The sequence below is a fragment of the Caretta caretta genome, chromosome 4 (assembly GCF_965140235.1).
Source record: "Caretta caretta isolate rCarCar2 chromosome 4, rCarCar1.hap1, whole genome shotgun sequence".
Lineage (NCBI taxonomy): Eukaryota > Metazoa > Chordata > Testudines > Cheloniidae > Caretta > Caretta caretta.
Genome location: NC_134209.1, coordinates 114054919 through 114079506, shown reverse-complemented (window position 1 = coordinate 114079506; position 24588 = coordinate 114054919). Strand labels below are relative to the sequence as shown.

General features: G+C 38.2%; 1 protein-coding gene across 6 annotated transcripts in view; it reads left to right on the top strand.

Annotated features, from left to right (window-relative positions):
• Positions 1 to 20537, top strand: part of PCDH7 (protocadherin 7) — a 401554-nt gene extending 381017 nt beyond the window's left edge. For 4 of the 6 annotated variants that reach the window (XM_048848660.2, XM_048848661.2, XM_048848659.2 and 1 more), the window contains one exon: positions 16180 to 20537. In XM_048848660.2, coding sequence (XP_048704617.1) covers positions 16180 to 16559 — 380 coding nt within the window. In that variant the 3' untranslated portion in view covers positions 16560 to 20537. The remainder of the gene's footprint in view (positions 1 to 16179) is intronic. The other 2 variants (XM_048848665.2, XM_075127986.1) reach the window with 2 other exon arrangements.
• Positions 20538 to 24588: the final 4051 nt, after the last annotated feature.

Below are 24588 nucleotides of genomic sequence, written 5' to 3'. Positions count from 1 at the left end.
TGTCACCTTAGTAATAAAATAAAATTCTTAAATAATAAAACTACTGAGAGGCTCAAAACCCTTTCATGGATCTCTCTGTACTTTGGGACAGTAAATTTGGGGCTAGATTCCACCTTTGGGAGAAAGAGGCATGATAGAGGAGATGCAGTAGTGCTGAGCTTCAGCTTAAATCCTCAGGAGGAATTCTGGCTATTCAGCAGAATTCCCTTTGGGGCCTCCAGGGGATGCATGCCAGAGTAAAGGCTCTGCCACACTTGGAGATATGAACTTGCCTGCACCTCATCACTTCTTTTCCCATTTCAAGCAGTTACACGTAGGGCACTAGCAGGGAGCAGGACCTGCACTCCACAGTCATATTGTGGTTTATCCCTTCATGAAGGCAAATGAGAAAAGGGTCATCTTTGTGTCCTTCCCTTTGTGCACCCACAGAAGGGTCAACCTTTAATAATCTATCTGGAGCCTTAATTTTATCACCACACAAAACTTAATCACTGTTGGCCCAAACTTTGCCTACCAAAAGCCCTCTGTAATTTAAATGGCATATATAGCATTCTTCTCTTTCTGTCCAAACAAGTTGCTATCTACTACTAAGTATGTGTTGCATTCCATTTCTTTTGAAATTCTTTGATGGTATTCTTATAATTATTATTTATTAGTTACCAGCTTCTGACTAAGTTGTATAGAAAAGCAAGGTGGATGAGGTAATATATTTCTTTTTGGACCAACTTCTGTTGGAGAGAGAGAGACAGACAGACAAGCTTTCAAGCTACACAGAGCTCTTCAGGTACCTTTCCCAGACTGGAAGAAGAGCCCTGTGTAGCTCAAGAGCTTGTGTCTCTCACCTAAAGAAGTTGGTCCAATAAGATATTACTTCACCCACCTTGTAGCCATGAAGGCTACAACATGGCATATATAAATTGTATATCCGTATGGTGTAGCACTGAGAATGGGAATATTTCCATTTATGTGTCAGTTTCATGACTTGTTTGTTATTTATCTTGTCTGTTATGCTTAATAGTGATCAGTAACCTCTTTTTATGTAATGTAATCAAATTCCTTTCGGACAGGCTTTTGTTAAATAATTACATTAAAACGCTGTCAAGCTTGAGAAATTGCTTTTTTGTAGTACTTATCTTGATAGTATGTGCATAACACAAGAGGCATTCTCTTTTACTGACTGCATGGATAATGTATGGCTAGTATTCTTTTTCAGTTTACCATATACCAGTGCTCTACCTAAAACCTGACCATAATTTTGAATATGTCTGATCATACTAAATCCCTATGTACATTTTTGAGACACACAGGTGTATCATGGGCAGATAATTAGACCTCTCTCTTACTGGACAGGATTTCACACAATTAAATGAAGCTTCTTAATATGGCATAAAGGCTAAATTAATCCCTTAGGTCATTGCTAGTTTTCATTCTGCAAGGCAACTTTTTCTTGACAGTTACTTACAAAGACAAGTAGTCTCAAGATATTTGTTTTCCCCTTCAAATTCTCATGCTGAGTCCTGCATTATGTAGAGGATCATTCGTTTGCAGAGCATGGAGAGGTTTCTTAACCCCCAATCCACCCCCATTTGAAGGTAATTTTAATACACATTAACAGGGATTCAGCACACTTTTTCTGCAAGTTTTGGACTAAACTATGTCTTGCAACAAAAATAAAATAAAAATTTGAAATCTACAGACACAGTCCAACCAAGAGATGAGTTAGAAATACTTCTGTTGGGAAATAATGGCTACTATTTTTTAATATGTCTGTTGTATAATATTTCTTAGTTCTCTCACACAAGAATAGACTAGGATCTAAATAGTCCAGCAATAGGGAAATGAGTTGCTGTGCAATATAAAATTATTTCAAATGTTTTACTTTTAGCAAGGAAGTGGTCATGAACAGATAAGCAGTTTGATGAATGTCAGCTAGTAAGGGTAGAAACCATCTTCAGAAGATGTAACATGCTGAAAAATGTAGAAGAAAGAATACAGTATTCTCCCTCAAAGCCAATCTGTAATATTTTTAAATGATTTGACCATGATCCATTGTTTTACTGTTCTAATCCTTATCCATCATCATACAAGTATCAGGTCTATTATGAAAGGTCACACACATTATTTTATTCTTCATTGTAAAATCTACCTAAACACTGAATTTTACATTACTTGAAACTAGAATTTAAAGTCTACATAAAGTATTTGTTATAGCATTTAAGCATAGGTTAAACTTACGACATAGTTAGCATACAACTTTGTTGCTCAAACTATCTCCCTATCTACACAACTTTCTCACATAGTAAATGCTTTTAAAATATTTTTAAATCTATATTTCCACCTTTAATCAACCTGCCAGTAGAGGCTGCATAAACCAAACAAGATACGCAGGGGACCTAAATCTGTGAAGTGCTGAGCATCTCCAAGCAAGAATTGAGGATGCTCAGCACCTTCCACGATTTGGCCTTTAATCTCTAAATGGAAATGCTGGCTTTGTTATCATACACTATGTCTACTGGCTCTATCTATAGAGCATCACTGAGAGAAATTCCAAGAGAAAAGTTGCTTTCGTAAGCAAAGAGCTTCAGAATAGCTGGCAGAACAATAGCTGGGTGTGGGATTTTTGTGCATGTGCACACATGCCCATGCCAAGAATGTGTTTTCCCTCCCAAGGTGCTGCACTAGCAAAGAAAATTTTAAAGCATTAGTCTGAAGATATTAAATGAACAGGGAGCATGTCCTGTAGTTGGGACAAGGTAACAATATCTGCTGGTCACTCTCTATTCCCTTCAATTTGCTGAAGTCCCATCATTTTGATATGATGATCAATGAAATGATGTTGACTTTTGAGCCCTGACTGAGACTTTTCTTAAGCTTGCTTCAGGAAGGATGACATTCTAATTGCACCAATGAATTGTTTCAGCCCAGACTTTAATCACAGACACATTTTACTGAATAATCTAAATGTATGTAATTTGACACAGTGACAGATTAATACTTAAGCATTAGACCAGCAGAACAATTAGACAGCTAAAACGTGTCCTACATCTTAATGTCTATATGACTTCAGGAAGTCATGTTAAGTCCTACTTTTCAGAAAGATCTGTCGCCACTTTAGTGATAGAAATAAATTAGACTATCAAAGGATTTAACTGGATTGCAAATGGATTTAACAATTACACTTAATTCTAGAAAATTAAAATCTAGGGAATTACTTTAAATTCTAGATGCTGTATTAAACTGAGTGTATTTAGTCCATTGTTATCACTGATGTTAGTACTTTTTAGTCTTAAACTCATTTTAAATTTGTGTTAAAAGGAATGAAATACCAAAGTCTGAGCTACAGTGGAAATATTTAAGAAAAAACATTTTAAAATACATGATATTGCTCTTTCATATTACTTAATCAGCATTATAAATTGGTGTTTATGTAGAATTAGGTTTCAGCTATGCGGAATACTGTATACAAGTCGTATTAGGTTGTCTGCTGACCACAGATGTTTAGTTTGGCCTCAGTAGTGCAGAAAGGGTCCTTTGTACCCTTTTAAACAATAAATGTACTGTGCTAATATAAATAATATTTGTCATACTCCCTGGGGAACTATGTATGCAATAGTAAGGGGCTAGTAAGAACACTAATTTAGAAAACACACATTTTCTGTATTCATTCCCTAATTAGATGAACACAAGATGATACATAACTTGCTAGGAGACAACTGTATCTGAATTTTTTCAAACATTGCTAAAGCCATGATTTTATTACTTTGGTAATGATTCTTTGGGTTACCTGCCCAAAGACAGTTAGATGGCTACTTAGTCTAGTCTAGCTAATTAATTAAACTAAGAAGGAAATACCTCTAAATCTAGATGAATGAAGACTCTGATACTTCCTGTAATACAGAGAAAGCTTTGCAAAGGTGCCAAATAAATAAAACTAGAACAAATGTATATTAAAAAGTACATATATTAAGGATTCTCCACTCTGTAACACCAGCGGTACACCCATGTAACTTTATGGACATCAGTAGCATTACTCCTGATTTGGAATAAGTGAGAGCAAAATCAGGTCTTAGTTGATAGATAAGGCTGTTAAGTGGAGTGGAGTTGTTGGAACTCAGCTAGAGGGTACTATAAATTATTAAGTTACCATGCTGGGCCCTGAGGACATTTTGCTTAACATTACTGGCCTTTTGTTTCTGTTGTTTCTCTATTTATTTATTTGATTAACTCATGTCTTAAACGTTGAATACAAGGGGTTTTTAAACTGCATTTGTACTGGACTCTTTTTAGTGCAATATTTGGTAGGACAGAATTTTAATCTAAATGTTATTCTAAAATGTTCTTTTAAAATTATTAAATAAGTGATCAGTAAAATAATCAGTAAAGTAGCTAAATCTTTCTAACACTATTTTCTTGAAAAGGAGGCTTTACTAATTTGCAGTAAGCATACACAGTCAGCTAAATCAGATCAATTCTCACTGGCTGTTATCTGAAAGTAGTTTTATTGCAGGCCCAAATTATCATTTGCCTTAAAAGGACTCTTTTATGCGTCCCTGCCACATGAGAAGGGAGAGGGAATCAGCCTTGCAGAAACCCTTGGAAGGTGCATCATGGGGCAAGATCTGTGCTGGGGTAGTAAGTAGAGACTGGTTGGGCTAAAAGAAGGCAAGGCGGGGAGGGCACAAACATTGTCATAAGTGAGCAAGGTGGAAATGTCCCAGAAAAGATTACAAACAGTAATCTTATTCTTTTCTGCAGAGAGAGCACCTATCCCCCAAAGGCCTTGGGTGCAACTATAAATAAGGGGAGATTTCCTTCCCAGAATCTTCATCTCCAGCTTCCTTCCCAGATATGACTGCAAAGGCTAGGTCCACTATGTTTATTATTTTAGTAAAATATAGGTATGACCAGTTGCCCCCCGCACCTCCGCCCCCGTCCAGGGTGCCACCTGATGTACTGGGGTACCACTGAGCCCGCCTGTTCCGCCAGCCTGAGCTCCCTCACCCTGTCCAACTAAGCCAGGCCTTCTCTAGCACTCACACGGGTAGGAACACACACAGTTGCAGAAAGACATAGACACTGAAATCAGTTCTGCATGGGAAGACTTTCACCTAAGGAATTGCCCAGCACAAAAGTACTCGCCCTCTGGAGAGTAAACCCAAAATTGTATTGTCTTGTGCTGAACAGAGAACTGTACAGAGAACTGTACAGCATAAGCTAATTGAAATTCATCCCCTCCCTCAATATGGAGAGAGAGACACACAATTTTTTGCCCCTCTCCCCCACTCCCACCCCAGTTATGAATTACACAAACTGGGTTTAAAACAAAAACAAGTTTATTAAATACAAGAGGAAGATCTTAAGTGATTAAGCCAACAGGTCAAAGCAGATTACCTTAGTAAATAAACAAAAACCATAAACTGATTTTAACACACTAGATAGGTAGGATATAATTTAGCAAATTCTCACCCTGAGTGATAAACAGGCTGGCAGACTCTTAAGGCACAAGTTGCCTTGGCTTTCCCAGGTTTTCAGACACAGGCTAAAGATCGTTTTAGCCTGGCACCATCACTTCCCACAGTTCAGTCCTTGCCCCTTAGGTGTTTCCGGGTGTGTTGTTGCAGAGAGAGTGAGGACAGCCCATGATGTCATTGTCCCCCTTTTATATCATCTTTCCACTTGCTGGAAAGCTCTCTTGCTGAGACCTGGGTCAAACAGTTCCCGCTGTGTAGTGCTAGCCCTGAGAGGTTTCTATTGTACACAGTTCCTAGGGTAATCCTTGTGCTTGTGTGCATTTCCTCAATAAGCTATTAACATGGTTTGGCCTTTTTATTGTTGTACCTGAAAGGCTGCTTGTGGATGCTTTCAACCTCACAACATGTTTCAGTAATACATACGTAGCCAAACCTTATAACTTCACATACGACAATAACACATACAATCCAATGAAATATTGATGTCTAGCAGATCAAGATTTTTAGAATGATACCTCACAAGACATACTTTGTATAAAACATATCCTAATTACATGGCAGTGGTGAATATTGGGGTGTCAGGGTGTCACAATAGGCATTACTGTGTTGTAGCAGACCCACAATCTAGTTACCGGTACCAGACACTTTTCCCTAAAGTGCAAGAATCCTTGTACTGGTCAGTACAGGAAAGTGTCTTCCTAACCCCTTGTAGTTAATGACTGGTTTATGCTTAGAAGCATGACCATTTATGTAACTGTGATATTCTCATCCATATAAACATACAGGGTGAGATTTTTTTCAAAAGTACATAAGAGAACTGGGTGTATAATTCCCATTGACTTTCAGTGAAAGATGGGTACCTAATTCCCTCAGAGGATTTTGAAAATCCCATTTTTGAATCCTTTTTTGAATCCTGCTAACCTTTGGAACTCAGTGATACCTTGTGGCAATGAGTTTCCCAGGTTAATTATGCATTGGGTAAAAAATATTTTTCATCACTTTTAAGTGGGTTGCTTTTGATTATATGTTCCTTTCCTCTTGTATTACAAGAAGGAAATAATTTGCTATCTGATATTTTATATCCTTCTCTCATACCTCCTTCCTAAACTACACAGTCTTAATCATTTCTATCTTTCTTCACATATAAGCCATGCCATGCTCTGAACCATTTCATTAATTTATTTATTAAACACTTAAAAGGACCCTGGGATTTGGCACAATATGTATGAAATTATTTTAGTCCAAAAGCAATTAATGCATATTATTACTGTGGAGCAGTTTGCATGTCTCAAACAGAAGATTTGTGTTTGACTTTATTCAGCAAGACTGCTTTAGAGATGGCATGCGCTATCCCTAGAGAACACGATAATGCCACATTCAGAATGACAGCAGTCCAAGCCTTGGGGCAGTAAATGCTTCTTGAGATATGTTCAATTGCTGTTTAACTGTGTTTAGCCTAAGGTGCAGAGAAAGAAGTCGCTGATGCTTTCAAAAGTGTTTAAGTATTTTAATGGTGTCTTGGCATGTCAGAAAATGCCACAGTACTGACTGGGGTGCAGCTCACTGAATTGCTGCATTTAGGAGGTAGGGATTTCCAAGGCAGTAGTGCTGTGGCTACCATATATGTAGTTTGATTAGTTTTCTTAAATGTATTAGTATAGCGTGCATCATCTCAGTTACATTCTGCATTGTTTTTTCTCTAATAATATACGGTAGTTGATTCTTATTTCACAGTTTATACACCAGACTTTAATATGAAAACTATGTACATGGCTCTTGTTTAATTACACAAGCTTGGCACTCTCACATTTATGATTATAATATGCATCTCAGGTTGCAATATATTTATGCAAGGAAGGCAAGGAACACATGTTGCAGGAAAGGGACAAAAATATATATTTTGAGTCAAGCTCAAACTCGGCATGCTGTCAATGAGAGAGCAAGGAAGAAATTGGCTGTTCTTTTTATGGCTTTCTGTAAACACTACAAGGACATAATTTATAGGACCTTGGCAGCTGGAACTACAGAGTGGTGTAAGAGGATGTGCTCATGCAGGGGAGGCAGCATAATCTGCTTGCTCATCTTCTGATATGCCCTTACATGGCAATGGCAACTGCTCATAACTCCACATGTACATGATTCCTGCTTTAGATATTATGGACTTAATGGTGTTATTTAGGCAAGTCCTGTGTTGCAACTAGTGCACAGCCAAATTCTCTCGGAAGAGCTCTGGGGCAAGAATTGTGCCTCAAGAAGCAGTCTTTCCCCCCAGTATCCCAATGCACAGTGGGTATGCACAAGCTGTACCATATCTTTTGTGCAGATGTGGGGGTAAGAAGGCAATTACTCCATCCATTGTGGGGTAATTTTACACTTCCAGGAGCAGGTGTAACTAGTGCATGTGAACCCTTGTGTACAGGGACTGTGACTGTCCCAGCCTTTTTGTGTGGTGTGTAAGAGAAGGGAGGTCTCCAAATATGTGCGTGAGCAAAGAATAATCTGGATTTATCTGGTGAGAAAACCGGACTAAGACTCAGAAGACCTGGGTTCTGTTCCTACCTCTGTGCTGGCCTACTTGGTGACCTTGAACACATCATTTTGCCTGCCTTTATGCCTCTGTTTACCCATCTGGAAAATGGGGATAATGAAATTGACTTCCTTTGTAATGTGCTCTGTGATCGACTGATGAAAAGAGCTTCAAGAGCTAGGATTATTAATCTGGTGCTGTCTGTGAACACAGAGCTACCTAGGAAGTAATTGTGTGGGAATGGTATATCTATAGGAATGTCCACAATCTGAGTGGGTGCACATATTAATGGTACTTTTGCAGTGTGCATATCTGTGTCTTTAAAAGGAGGGTGGTATTACAGTGTGAGCTAGTTGATTTGTAGTGTGTGGGATTTATGCCACTTTTTGTTGTTGCTTGCCAGAGTTTACTGCTCCATTCATGTTAACCTCCTATAAAAAAACAGAACAAAACAAAAAACAAAAAGTACTGCATCATTTGTTTTTATCTTAATGTGAATCACACTTTCTCTCTGAAGTGTTAGGTGCCTTGGTTTCCTGATAAATAAGCAATCCTTCTAGCCCTAAAGCAACAGCCGTCCACAATCTCATAAACATACACATGCATATAAATAAGTTCCCTTTATTTGCATACTCCTATACAAGGGAATCATGGAAAACACAAGACAAATATTTAAAAAAAAAACTCATAAATTCAACAAAATTTTTAAAAAGTAATCAATAATTACATACATGATTATTATGCGTGTTGCTTTAGGGAGCACATCAGAACCCTTACCTAATTTAGACTCTCAAAATCAGTGTACCCCATACTTTTTAAACCCTCCCTTTAATGAAAATAACACTAATTCTGCCCCCCTTAACACCTCAGTATGTTGTTATATGTGCATCATATGTGGCATCTCCCTCCCCCAATGGTCCTATGCACCCCTTCCCCCACCTGCACACAGAGAAACTGTGGTGTAGCTCTCCACAATGTGATATTTCATCTTTTTGCATATGCTTTGCTGAGTTGCACCATTGTTTCTATTAGCATTTAATGTATTATCATTAACAACTGAGTTATCACCTGTTGAAATGAAGGGGACCGTTCACAGCTCGAAGCTATTGTGTTAGGCTCTTGGAAAACTCAAGCAAATGACATTGTACATCATCTACACTGGCTTCCTGTTTCTAACGTTTTCTTTACAATCATGACAGCTAGAGACCTTCCCCTCTCACAACCACCCTCTTTCTTCCCCCCCCCCCCAAAGTGAGACTGCAAAACAATTGAGAGGCCTGTTTATGCATGCCTGGCTAGTCCTACACACCCACAACCCCTTAAATGGCACACCTTACATTTTGGAAAACACTCCTGTAAAAGTATCAACAGCAGGTCATACAAAAAGGTAATATTTTAAAAATACAAAGTACAGTCAGTGGGGAAAATGCAAACTATAGGAAAGATACGTACTCCTGTTTCCTCTCCATAGTGCTGGGGACCAGGGTGATCCTAAGAGGCTGGGGAAGAGAACCTGAATTTTTATATTTTGTGTCATAGGCAAGGAGATAAGAGACAAAGAACAGCTAAGTGGGCTAGAAACTGAGCCCCAGGGTTATATATGTCCTGCATAATGCCTCAATCCTTTAACTTTTTTGGATGTATTAGCTGCATCAGCAGATGCATGAGTTGGATAATCTCCTTTTTTCAGAGCAGTTGTCGCTAGGTTGGAAAATAATAGGTAACAACTTGCTGCAGTTTAGACTTGGGCACTAAGGCTTCATGTTGTTAAAAGTGGAATATTTGACATTTTCTGGTCTCTTGCATGCCTAGGTACTCACTCACCTATATTTCCAATCTCCCTAAAGCAGAAAGCATAAGTGTTAGTATTATTTTAGTTGTAACCTGGTAATTGTTACCACATGTGCTAGGTGCTTTGCAAACATTGCCCTAAAGAAGTTAGTTTCAGTCCAAGATTTTAAAATGTGGCTACTAAATTTAGGCACTCAAGTAAGTGATCTGGCTGTCTAAAACTGCAAAATTTGCAGAAGCTTCCACTGAAGTTAATGGAAACTGCTGAGTGCTCAAGATTTTTTTTGAAATTTGCCTGCTTTTTTAGATGCCTAAACCTGGACACAGGAGCCTAACTTTAAGCATCTGGCTTTAAAAATTCAATGCTGAGAAGACAAGTGATATGTAAAGGTGATAGACTATCTGCAGTGCATGGGAGGATAGAGAAACTGTTTTTTTATTTTTTTAAAAAGTGAGATTAAAATGAGCAGTATATGCACAAAATAAAAACTATAAAAATAATAATAAATAAGAAAATCTATACAAGGAGGAATACTGTCCCACAAGGATCATTCTCTTACTCATTAGCACAGTGATTTTTTTTTTTTTAATCATTGACATTTTAAAACATCTGTTTGAGTCAAAGGATATTTCTGTAGTGCAAAAAAGGACCCACAGCAGCAAGTCTTGGGGCCTGGCTCAGCTGATTCAGGCTCATGCTACGGGGCTAAAAATAACTAAGTAGATGTTCAGGTTTGGGTTGGAGCCTAGACTTTGTGGGGAGAGGATGTCTGAGCCTGGGCTCCAGCCTGAGCCCAAACGTCCACACGGCTAGTTTCGTTCCATAGTACAAGGCTGAGTTAATTGACACCAGCTCTGAGATTCACTGCTGCAGGTTTGGGTTTTTTTGGGAAGGGGGGTGGTTCAGTGTTAGACATACCTATGGAGTTTTAAGATATGGGAGTATGATAGAAATCTGGTTTAGTCTTTTTTGATATTTATCTTCCAACTATGATGACAAACACTGCAATATGTCTTATCTGATTAGGTTTGTCAGTTAGCCGTGTGTAGTCTCCATTGAAGGGTTTAATTTTAAAAGAAATTCTTTATTTAAAACATGTCTCATGGCTGCAGATGTGTTTGGATGTGGATTATGCTGCAGACAAAAAGCAACTTTTATTTAAATGTAAAAAGTAGAAATTAGTCTCATCTGGGAGCTAGCAGCTTTTGATTATGAAGAGATAAAAATGTAAGATCACTGCATTTCAATCTGGACCTGAAATCAGTAGGAATAGTATTAATTACTTGGCAGGTGAAATAATTTTATGTGGTGGGTTATATGGAACGTAAGATTAATGAACTTCATAACGAAGAAAAATATTCCTGAAATGCAGCATAATGTTGGACACCTTTTGATATGTCACATTACAGCAGCTAAATAAACAAGGCTCAATTTCAACAAAGCACTTAAACAACTTTAAACACATAACTAATCCTATTTAGCAAGGGTGGGATTTTGAAAAGCACTCAGCACTGTCCTAGCTCTACTCCCATTGAAGCCTGCAGTTCTTCTGAAAATTCCACCCCAAGGTACTCAAGCACATGCTTAACTTTTAACATGTGTCGTTCCATCCAATGGGTGTACTTGTCTGCTTAAAATTGAATGCATTGCTGGTGAGGAGGCAATTGGAGGACAACCACAGTGTCCTTATGCTGCTTGAAAGGAGAGCTAGTCAAAAGGATGACTTTCAAATTACTGTATTATTATATCTCACTGTAACTTTCTGGATTTAGTAGCAAATATCATGATTTCAGAATGAAGAAATTGAAAACAAACTTTGCATTTGCCTGAAAGGGAGGAAGGGTTGCAATGGAGTGCCAAACAAAATGGAAAATCCTTGAAGTGCCTTATCCAATGTCTACTTATGTTGGCAGACTCTTTGTGACTTCAGTGGGCATTGGATCAGGCTCTGTCTGATATATTAAGGAAAAAAACAATAACCTAAAATATGGCAGTTTACTCCTGGGTAAATGCTGCGCCATTGTGCATGTGCATAATGAATGAGCCATGCATATTTAATTTTTTTGAACATAAAAAAGCTTCTGCTGGAAAGTTTGTTGCAGTTCCACCTTTTACCCACCAGAGGGCGCTAGGGAAGTGAGAGAGCACCTGCCTCTTTCCCAGTGCCCATCGGGCCAGGTCAGGAAATGGGGTACGGGGAGATAGACAGTGTGGGGATGCTGGGGAATCAGACAGGAACTCATTAGGGCTACTGGGGCAGGGGCTGAATGGGAGTGGAGGCACAGGGCCATGGGGGAGGGAAGTGCAGGGCCACATAGGGAGAGGAGTTGGCTGAGTTGGGGCACAGAGACACATGGGGACAGGGGAAGAATTTTCAATGTTTTGGCTCAAAATTCCCCAAGATTAAGTAGTTGATTCTAAGTATTTGAAACTATGCTTTTACTTATTTATACTGCCATCTTAAATGTAAACAGATCAAATACTGCCATTCAGTAGATATTTAAAACTATTGTAATAATAATTCAAATAATATGATTATTTTGAATGGTCATTGATTTTATAATTCATTTTTAAACAATCAGAGATTTTATTAGGAGAAAAGATAGGTAGGAATGAGTTTTGCCTTGTTCTAAATAAAAAAAAAATGATTTGCCTGCTTAAAAATCAGTATCATATGGGCCTCAGTAATAAATTATTATCCTTGCTTCTTACCTTTAGGGAGTGTGAGAGTAATTCTACGCTAACCATGATGAACAGTACAGTTTTCCTGTTATAGTCCCTGCATTCTCTGTACAACTCCCAGGCCACAGTAGTTTAAGAATTGATAGGCTGACAAATGACAATATTTCTGTTATCCACCACCAAAGAAGAAAACTGTGAGAGTCATAGCTGAGCCTAAATTGAAAAGTCTTTGAAAAGCAAAAATAAAAAAATAAACCTAACTCATTGTGAAGTACGCATGAGTAACCAGGGTTGACCAATCTAGGATCCATTCCTGTTCTTATTGAAGTCACTGGGATATTGAAATGTTAAACAGTATACAACATTATTTTAATTAGAGAATCCTCTACAGTGTAAAATATTCATGAACTGAATATATAGTGTGTCCCATGAAAATCTTGACACTTATGGCTAGATTCACAAAGGGACTTAAGTGTTTGCAATGTCTAACTTTTAGGCATTGAGAAAATCACTGGGAATCACAAACCTTAAATGTTCAGGCTTTCTATACACTGAGAGGAGGGAGATAGGTGCCTAAGAATGGGATTCACAAAAGCCAGCATGCTAGGCAGCTCCCTGCCTCAGCTCGTCACTGGGAGATGTCCAGGAGAAGGGTGTGTTCTCAGCACTAACCCACTCAGGAGTTCAGTGCCTAAATCCAGGCTGGAGGGAAGTGCCTATTGATGTTTCAGATTCTCAGTGATGGTTTAATGAGGAAAACCACCATCACCCTTTATAACCTTTAGCTTAGTGGTTAGGATAATCACTTGGGATGTGGGAGACCACAGGTTCAAATTCCCCCTTTGCCTGAGTGGGAGAGAGGATTTGAACAGGGGTCTGTCTTCCCATCTCTCAGATAAGTACTCTTAACTACTGCGTTATGGGATATTCTGATGTGGAGCTCTCAATCTCACCTGTTGTAGCTTTATGTAAATACTTAGTCATTGGGACAGAGAGAACAAGAGAGAGCACATGCATGAGAGTGACTCTAACGTAGTGATTACAGCACTCATCCAGGATGTGGGCAACCTAGGATCCAGTCCCCCTGCTCCAAGGACTCTCATTATTTATACAATGTGGAACTGCTTCAACAGGAGAGACTGAGATCTACATCAGAATACCCTATAACTAGGTTTGGAAACATTAGATTTTTATCAGTAAATCCAGGTAAACATCCATTACAAGTACAAACCAACAACAATATTTCTATCAATAATTGAAATTTGCAGCTGGGCAAAATTAAAAAAAATGCTGCTGGAGAATTTATTAGAGTTTGATTTAAGGATATTTACTTTGTATATTTTGACCTACTTTGACAATTTGTGTGTTAGTGATAATAAAACGGTAATTTTTTGAATCAACATCTACTCTCATTAAATAGTCCGACCCTCTCCTATTGACTGACTCCCACATAATTTCCTGAAGCTGAACATTTAAATTGATAAAAATCTAAAAAAAGCTGTAAAATAAATACCAGTGTTATCTGTCTAAAAATAACAATCGAATTCTGTCAAGCTAATGCATAGCCCTGTGGTAAGGACACTCACCTGAGTTAGGAGACTCCTGTTCTACTCTCTTATTAGGTATAAGGGGGATGTGAACCAGGGATCTCCCACATTCCAGGTGAATATCCAAACCACTGGGCTAAAGGTTATATGGGAGGTTTCTCCTCCTGAGCTATTTTGGGTGAAATTAGGTGGCCTCTGAGCCCACCTACAAGATCAAGCCCCACAGGCAAGTTAGGAGAGGAGGAACTCCTCTCTTTCCCCAGTTTGTGAATAACACAGGGGTGTAGGTGGGAGATTGGTATCCAGATGCCTAACATAAGGCAGCAATGTGCATGTTCATAGGCAGGTAAATAGGCACCTAAGGAAGTTTTACTGCAAAAACATAGGTACCATGTGAGTTTAGGCACTTACAGGATCCAGGGGCAGTTGAGTGGAGGTTTTGTGAATACATGTGGTACCAAAATCTCTCTGTAAATCTAGCCCTTAGTGCTCTATGATAGTTAGTTGTAAGATGGTACAGTCTTTTCACTATTCCTCATAGGGAATTCCACAAGAAATCTTCCTCAGGTAAGCATCATGGTGGGATAACCATGAAGGGTGGGATTTCCAAAAGCACTGAGTGTTGGCGTAACTCTGCTTCCATTGAAATTGTGGACTGAGTAGGATTTTTTCCATTGATTGATGAATGAAGATTTAAGACAACACTAAGCATCTGTGAAAATCCCATACCAAAATCTTACCCACTGCGAATCTTTTCATACAACTGGAGGGAAAAAATGGTTAGTTATGATAGAATTGAAAGTTAATTTATGTAGGGTTCTTTCTGAGTCATTAAACTGCAAAGGAATAAATATTTCCCAGTGGGATTTGATAGCAGTCAAAAAGATCATAGGGCAAAAAATGTTAAGAAAATGAAATAGTTTCAAATGACTTGCATTTTACTCTATTAAATTGTATAATAATATTTAGATAAAAACTGTGTAAAACCTACCTATTGACATAAGGCCAGATTTTGCCACTCTTCCTCATGCTGAGTAGTACCTTACTTGAATTAGACTAGTAGTAACTGGGATTGCTCACAGAGTAGAGTAGTGCTCAATGTAAACCGGGGTATCAGAATTTGGCCCAATTTTTGGAAGAGTGTGTGTGTGTGTGTATATATATAATATAAAAAATAACATACTTTTCCTAATTTTAGTTGCAATTATGTAAATATCAAAATAATTTAACAACACCTGCCTCAAACAGGCTGCAGTACTGAGCCCTGTCTGAACCAAAAGCCCAGTTGATTTCAGTGAGTGGCCTATGTGTATAATAGCTGAAAGATTTTTGCTTCAGAGGTCAGGAACTACAGCATTCCACACAGCACATCGTAGTCACAAAACATTTTCCTTTCAGCCAACACTTCAGCAGTCAGGTTCCTACATGAACACGCACAACACCTTTGACTGTACATATTAGACTGAAAAAGGGGGGTTGCATGCACTTATCCATTACTGGTTTTAATTTGCTTTTTTCATGTCCATGTACTTACAGCGTGGGCCCTGATCTTCGAAGGTATTTAGGCACCTAAAAGTATTTGAGGATCTGGGCCCTAGGCCCCAGTCCTGAGAAGATTTATGCACATGCTTAACTTTATATCAACAGAACTCTGGTGATGACAACAGGACTTCTTGCACACAGCATATGCATAAATGTTTGGAGGATCAGGGCCTTAGATTCTGTTAATAAGATACTGAAATGTGTTTTACAAAGAATCCAAAAGAAAGGTTTTTTGTTTAAATCAGTTAAAGAAAGTGTGCAGCACAAAATTAGGCATCTGGCTGATTATGACCGTGTGAGTATCCAGTTAAGATTCACAAGCTAACTGGTCCCAAAAGTTGATAAAAATTATGCCTAAAATAATATCATATGTCAAGAAGTGCCTTTGTGCCCACACTTCTCAGTCATTTGTGCTGCCAATGTCTGGTAGAATTGCATACCTTGTTGTTGCATATGTATTATTAAAGTTAACATGAGGTTCAGTGATTTTTAACTTTAAAGATTTTGCTAATGCAAAAACTTTAAAAAATATTTTGTTTTAAAAGTTCATTAATCACATTGAGGAAGAGAAGACATTTTCAGTACATTTTTAAAAAGGAAATTCTCCTCTGTTTTCAGACTCGAGGCCTCTACCAGATGTAGCCCTGACGGGCAAGTGTACTCGAGAGTGTGATGAATATGGCCACTCGGACTCCTGCTGGATGCCAGTACGCACTTCGCCTGAAAGGAAGCAGAAGAGCCAGCCAAAACTCTCCACCTTCATGCCCGTTGATGAACGAGGCAGTCAGGAAAAGCTGGCCAATGGAGAAGCCTCCCTCATGGGTGATCGCAACAGAAACCTCCTGAACAAAAAGTTGACCTCATCCTATGAGACCTTCAACGCAGCTAGCTTCAGCAAAAATGAGGAAGCCAATCCAGAGGATATCCCCCTTACACAGACAGGGGAATACAAGCCATCTCCTGTCAATACTCTAACTAGAAGAGAAGTTTACCTGTAGGTTATAAAGAAGCCACAACAAGGTTCATTCATGCATAAGAAGGAAAAGGGGCAAAAAATCTTAAAATCAAAACAGTTTAGCACGAAAAAAGGAAAAAAGAAAAAAAGAAAAAAAAAAAAAGAGGGGGCCACCAAAGAGACAAAAGCTTTGCCTGCCACTTCTGCCTCCATATCAGGCGTTTAATTATATAGTCTGCCTGACTATACTGTACAATGTAGAAACCATTGTTGTCCTTGCATGTCTAATCCCCCTCACTGATTTTTATTTTCTTAAATTTATGGTTGCAAATTGCTTTCATGGTAACAAGCCTGATTAAAAGAACACAACACACTGTTGTTACCCCTCTGCTGAAGCATGATTTAAGCCACTCTGATTTTGTTTGATTGTCATCTGGCTTGTTAAGGATAACAGGTCAGGGAAAATATACTCCAAGCATATCATCTGAACATTGCTGATCCCCAGCAGGGATGTTCCTTCAGAAACCGTACAAATATAGAGGTAAATATAAAGGGATAACCATTAATAGGCACTTTGTGAAGATCACAGCTTTAATATTCTCACCTAAGGCTTGAAGCAAGAGAATTATACTCAGCCTGAGACTGCAGTCCAAAAGGTGGTATATTTCCCTATGAATCATGAACTCTGGGTTCTGTTTTCTCCATAGAATGAACTCTCTATCGGCTTACTTCAGCGTAACAAAATTAATGTCATATGTACCGTAGCATTCTAATGATAAACTGTTAAACTCATGTTATTTTGGACAAGACATATATCTAGTTGGGATGATCATAGTAACTAAAAAGGCCAAAGATCGTGCACTATGGATCGGGGAATTGCTAAGTATTTGGTCTTGGCTTAGAAATCCAGTGTACCCACAAACCATATGCATGCACACATAAATACACATTCAATTACATTTTGCACAGCAGCACAGTCCACAAGCCCAGATGACCTACTACTACTTCAATGGATTTTAGTAGAATGCCCAAAAGAACTGCTAAGATGTTTGCTGATAATGTCATAACATACAGCATCTGCTGTATGATATGATACTGCCAGTTCCAGGGAATATTTTCCAAAAGGTTACATTTAAAAAAAAAAAAATCAGAGGTGTTGATGTCACCCAGAACACTTTTCGGGTAGGGTGGATGGGGGGAAAGTGGTGTGATGCAGTGACAAGAGTATATTGCAAGTCAAGTAAAAATTTTTCTTTTCACAATGCAAGGTATGCTTGCTAAATCTTTTGTCATCAATGTTGCAGATTACCAATTGTGTTTGTCAAAGGTATGATGCAGGTTTTCTTGAAACACAAGTGCATTAAAACAGTCCTGTGCAATATGAAAAAAATGTCAAGACTCAACACACTTAAGGAGGGTGACAAACGGTCGGACTGACTGAAGCATTGATACAATACTTTACACAGTAGCTTGAGAGAAGTCACAAGGAATCCAAACTAACATGATAGCAAAGAGCTATGGCCAGTGACAATTCTCACAGTGTGTACTACTTAAAGGGAATAGGAAACAAAACAGGTTTTTGTGCAATAAAAGCAACAAAATGTGCAGAACTTGAGCTAGTTGCTTCGTAGCTGATGATGTAGTAATAATTGAATACTGAACTCAGACATTCAGATGAAAATGACAATCAGTCAACACAGTGGGGACAGTTTGAGAAGGGTGCAAACATTCAAATCCCTGGTTGTTTAACCTGGCATTAAGGCATGGTTAGATGGCTGTCGAGTAGACTGTAGTAACAATGTAGTTTTGGGTAGTTTCTTCCTTTTGAAGAATTAAATAGAGAATATAACATTAAACAGCCTGAAATATAGGTTAGTAAATCAGTACAAGTCATCACAACATTTACTTTTCAAATTCTCTTCTCTATATAGAGGGGTGCCCTTTTTGGCCATTGCATTCCCCTCTTAAATTTAATTTTCATTTTGAGGCTAGTTTGTGTGTAGAAGTTATGATGAATGGACACATGTTATGAAGAAAAACATATTAAAACAAAGATTAATAATTGAACTTTTTTACATTTAATTATTTAAATTATGGAGAGATGAAAATTAGTACTTTATTATGAGACTGTAAAGAGCAGTGACTGCATTGTATAATCTGTAAGTACCCTGTTAAGGAAAAAATAAAAGATTCTAAAGATGCTTATGTAATGTATACACAGTTTTATTGCACGCTTCAACAGAATACAAAATTGCATAACAGATGTTCAACATTTTTTTTTCTTTAATAGGAACTTTTTATTTAATACTGCAGTTGAAAACCACTAGATGACTTGTTTCCATATATCTTTAAACCCTTTTTCTAAAAAGCTAATAATACAGGTCATACAAGACCTTCAGATTAAATGGATCAACAGTCACTCACCTGTTTTTGCACCATATAAGGCAGTCATGCCATAGTCATTTACTTGTGAGCAACTCCTTAGAACTAAAATGGGTGTGGAAAGAATAATTAAAAAAAAATGCAATGTACTTTAAATATTCACAGTAATTCTAGTAGAACTACCCATCATAACATGTCAATTACTATTATGACCTGGCATGACACAGAAATACATTTTGTGTTTGTAGTTTTTTTCATCTGAAATAGGTTAATCTGGTGCCACTCCATATAGAGAGTGCTTTTGTAAAAATAAACACATAAAACAAAATGAAGTAAAAAAAAAAATTAGATCGAATGCAAAATATGCAACTGTGCCTTTTATACCTGTTGTTATAGTAGAAAGGTGATTGGGTTTGGGCACTGAGGGGTAATGGGCTATTCCCAACTTTTTTGAACCTGTATATTGATCCCTGTTTATTTTCTGATAAATTATAAATAATATATTTAAAAAAAATGCCTTCTGCCAAACTCAGATATTGGACCAGTCTTAAGTATCTTTGATTATGAAAACCAGATTGTAGCTTAGCTATGCACTGCTTTTTTGTTTTCCTTCCAATCTACTGCCTGGAAGGCTACAGTATAGATTACAATAGATAAATACCATATAGTTATTTAGCAAGGTGTCATAAGTTCATTTTGCCAGGAAAATTGATGATTTAGTGTCTCTTAATTGCTTTTAGCTGTCATTCCATTTGGTTGTACAGTATAAAAAAATGTCCTTTTTTTCCTTCCATGGGAAACTCAAATGAACTTTGCATGTATTTTACATTAGGACACATTTATAGATTGATGCATAACTATATAACTTTATATGTATTAGAGAAGTCTGTAGCTTCAGTCTAAAATCTAATGTTCCTTCTGAACGTCCAGATCTACTATATTATTCAATATGGTTTCTGACTGGCCTGCTGCCTGAGTTTCAGAAAAAAACCAAGGTAGACATTATTTTTATGTGAGGAAGAACTAAAATGGGATTGAAGATGCTTGGCTGAAAGGCTACCCTAGGAAATTGTCAAGTAGGAAATGTAGAGCAAGGCCAAATGAATCTGCCATAAATATTGCTGTTGCTAAAAGGCTTTTAAAGAACTTGAACAATAAAGCAGTTTATGTTATTATCAGTTATAAATATACAGTGTTTCCTTAAGAAATGAAAGACAACAGTAGAGGACAACAGTAGAAATGAGTGTAGTCCAGCAACTAAACTGAGTTGCTGCCCGAAAAGCATAACACATGGAAGAAGGCATCATTTTCCAGCTACCTGGGGTACACTTTCAAACAACTTTTTCCTAAATTTTAAAGCACTTGCATTCAGTGTGGTACGATCTGTTTGTAATATTAATCATTGACTATTGTTCTGCAACTTGGTTGTTAATAGTGAAGCAGAGAACAATTGATCATAGTTTATTATGAGTCACTATGCACGCACCTATGCTAAACATGGCAAAATGTATTAAACGCTAGTCCACCTCTATTTATGAAATATTTTACATAATTTAATTTGCTTTTGTACAGTTTTATGTAAATAAATTGCTTGTCATTTTTGTCTCTGCAAATTAAAAATATAACATGTTCAAATGGTTGCCTGTTTGCCAGCGTACTTTCTCTGACAGGCTCTTCCACTTTGGTAGGAAGATAGTGAACAAATTCACAGGCTAGTCTGAGCAGAACATTCAGATTTATTTCATGCATGATAAAAAAAAAAGAAAAGAAAAAGAAGAGTGCTGCTCTGGTAACTGGCCACTTCAGCTGGCAATGTAACTGTGGCATTACTTTTCTCTGTAGCGCAGTACACTGCGGATTAGTTACATTCCACACTTCAAGTTCTGACTACTTCGTGGTGTGTTTTAACTGGAGAAATAAAGTACTTGTAATGGCAGAGCTTCTTTCCCATTAACGTTGAAAGTGACCTGTCTTTTTAAAGCATTTAGAAAATACTTACATTAATGTGAAAAAAAAAAATCTAAGTAAAAGTACAGCTGTGTTTATTCACACTGTAAAACAGCAATTTACTCCTTGGGAGTCAAAAGACGGGCCTAGTTCTCTTTGTTAAAAAGTTCAGTAGCATTAACAATTGGCATGAAACGTCTGATCAGAAAGGATGCAGCGCCGGTGCTAACCCAAGGTTTTGCAGAGTAGTATGCAATAGCACATGCAGCTCCTTCCCACGTCTGAACCAGGTCCTTCCATCTACGCATACTCACTTAGGATCACAAATAACTCATCCTCAAGAAGGAAGAGCAGAAAAGTGAGAAGAATCTGATCTTGTAGCTACCAGGATCAAACAGTCTGGTTAAAACAAAGGAATACTGGTAGGTCCCAACTCCTCCTCTCCCCCATTTTATTTTTGACCAATGCAACTCCCAACTATTTAACTAAAAAGTGCACTTATGTACCTGATTGAGAGGTGAATTAGTCCCCTACTATTTTTCCTCTTTTTGTTTTTCTGCCTTTGATCCTACCATACAGAAACATTGTGATTTTTTAAAAACAATGTGCTGACATTTTCCTATAAACATAATATTGCAAGGGAGAGCTTGCAAAATGTTTCTGTGGAGTTCCACCGAACAATACAAAAAAAGTCAGATGAATCCCATTACCTTAGCTGCAGAATAGGCTTTGAGATTTTTTTAAGTCTAAATTGAATAGTACTCATAATGTTTATGGCTCATGTTGTGATTATCGACCTCAGAGATGGTACTTTCCCTAACCTTGCCTTATCTCTTCAAGTGCATATGTCAAGGAGATGTCTACCTTTTAGCAGAGATCTAAAATGTGTGTGTTTGTGAAAAGGTTTCAAACCTTAAGCTCATCCTAAGGTTCTTTCACAGCTAGTCATAACCCCCTCCAGAGGCATCATTTTAATGAGTAGCTTCAATCAGTCCTTCATGTTTACTTTATACTAATTCTATACACAAGGCATGACCTTATGTTTGTTTATTTTGTCTTTTATTTTCACTCTTCTCTAAAACTTGTTTACAAACTGCATCTAGAAAGGTGATTAAAGCAAGATAAAATACATTTCCTGATCTGCAAGGAATGGTAAGAGATGAGAATGTAAAATGGAGAAAGCTAACAATTTATGCTCTCCTTTAACCCTGGCTTCATTTCTCCCTCTTGCTTTGCAGTAAAATGTAAATCTTGTGCAGTGACTGAACTGAATATGAGTGACCTAGGTAGAAGTAATTTTATGTCCTTACACAGCTTTCTGTGGGAGTGTGTAGAAGATGCTTAATAGTTCATAAATGTGCAAGCTTGTACTGATCGATGAATCAACACCAAAATTATACCAAAGGCATGAAGGTTTAGTTTGTCTAGTGAAACACACTATGATCTCAGACAGACTGCTCGTAAAATGGGAGGAGGGAAGGTCCACTTGATACGGGGCGTGGGGGGCGATTGCTTGCAATGGTATGGTAATATGTATCATATAACAGGAAAATTGTTAAAGCAAGATGTTCAGTACTTGTGCACACAGAGAGGGAAAAAAGTTTGAGGCTGAGCCGGTAATGTGGAAGGAATATGCAATCATGGGTTACAACTGGAAGAAATGTGTTGATCATCATGGATACCTTAGTATCTCAAATGTATTTAAAAACCTTGCAACAAAATTGAGAGGCCTGTGCTATAAACGACTTATTTACTATAGATCTCCCTAATTACCAGTAGAAAAGACCTTTCTAAACAGGCTCCAAGGAATGGGAAAGAAGTGGAAGTGCCTTTATTCTGTCTTTGGTTGCTCTCATCATAGAGGCAGCCACAGGCTAATATAGCCCCCACAGTGCAAATTGTAGCATCTTAGTGCTGCTGTAACTTGCACTGCCTGCAACAGTTCCCTAGCAGCCAAAGGTTTCCAGAGCACAAGCAAATCCAGTGCTGTTCTCCTGACTCTGGAATATCCTGTATAATAGGGAATGACCCACGGCAAGTGCCATAAAGCCCCTATGCAAGGGAAGTTCTCAAAAGGCCATTTAACCCAGTTTTCCAGAAGGAACAGAGCAGGGCCAAAGGTCTGGTCCAATATTAGATTGGGGGAGGGGGATGTTTGTGTGTGTACACGCGTGCTTCCTTCTCTGCCTTTTCCTTTCCTTCATTGATTTTCACATCATAGATTTTTATTTTATAATTCCTTCCTTCCTTTTCTGGTTTTCCCCCAGATTTTGTATTCCTACAGTGTATGTTTTCTCTTTCATTCTTTTTCCACCCTTTTTGCTTTTTCTGTATCTGTTATTTCAGTCTCGCTCCTCTTAGTCTTTCTGTGTTCATGACCCTCCCCACAAACCTCAACCACTCTTCCTTTTCCACCGCCTCAGATATCCCTATCACTTACCCCATCACGTAACCCATTTTTCTAGTGCTCATCTATATACTCTGAAGAGTTACACTGTGTCCACCTGACTCACACACACATACACACACACACATACACACACAGAGTGTCTCCAAGACAATTAAATGTATTCTGCCCCCCCCCACCCCCCAGCAATCACAACCTGCTCCTCTATTCCAACCCCATCCATATTTCTTCCTCTGACCGAGAAAAGTGCTAGTGGTCAGAAGTCCTCTACTTGATCTGTTGTTCGTTTTTTGTTTTTTTGTTTTTTTAAACAATTGTTTAATTTTTGCAGCTCACTTAAATCTGGGAAGCTGCGCAATCTTTCTGTTTGAAGCTGGTCCTAAATATGGAGCCAATGTTATGCTGTGTGTTTGAAAGTGGAACAACAGCTAATTTTGCAGAGGTGACCTCTCTGAACCTTCGACCTGCTCTTGAAATAACCCGGTCCTTTCCCAGCATCAGGAAGGCTGGGAGGAACCAATGGCCAAGCTAAGGTGGTACTTTCATACAAATTATCAGAAATGTTCTACAGATTTTAAGTGATTTTGTCAGAGTGAAATAATTGTTGCACAGAGGAGAGAAAATAAGAGGCAGAGGCATGGGAGGAAAGACATATTTTAAGATGAGATTTTGAAAGGATGGTGAGTCAGTGACATGCAGAGATACACAATGGCTCTTTCAGATGGCTGAAGACACTGAGGAAGCCCCCACCCCACCATCCCTGCAGTGGTAAGATTGTGTTAAGTAGAAAGAGAAGGTGTGTGAGGCTAGATGAGTGGAAACAGCAGTGCCAGGTGACCAGAGAGATTATATTGGTCAGGTGTATTGGATCGAGTCTGTGGAGAGTTAAAAAACCAAGCAAGACACTGCTCAGTGGTACTATAAACAGATGCTTGCTCAAAGACCGTGTTCATGGCGCGCTGAAGGCACAGGAAGGATGAATAAGTGGAGAGCTATGTAGACTGTACAAAAGCTTCAGTCTCAATCCAGCCTCATTCTTCATTTCTCTTACTAATTCACTCCTATAAATAGCTGGAATGAATGTAAGAATATTTTAAACACCAGTTGACCTTTTTTTTTTCCCCACTTGACATCTGCTTTGCTTTCTCCCACCTCATTCTGAAACAGACATGAGCACCAGAACATTAGATGATTTCATATTCTTTTCCTGTCTGACCTTTGAGTATCTGGCAGGCAGCATGTTCCTATCCTTATTTTTAAGGAACATTAAATCATGTGAGAAGCCCGCAACCACTGCTGTAAAGGTGAATCTGAATACTAAAGGGACACTTACAGG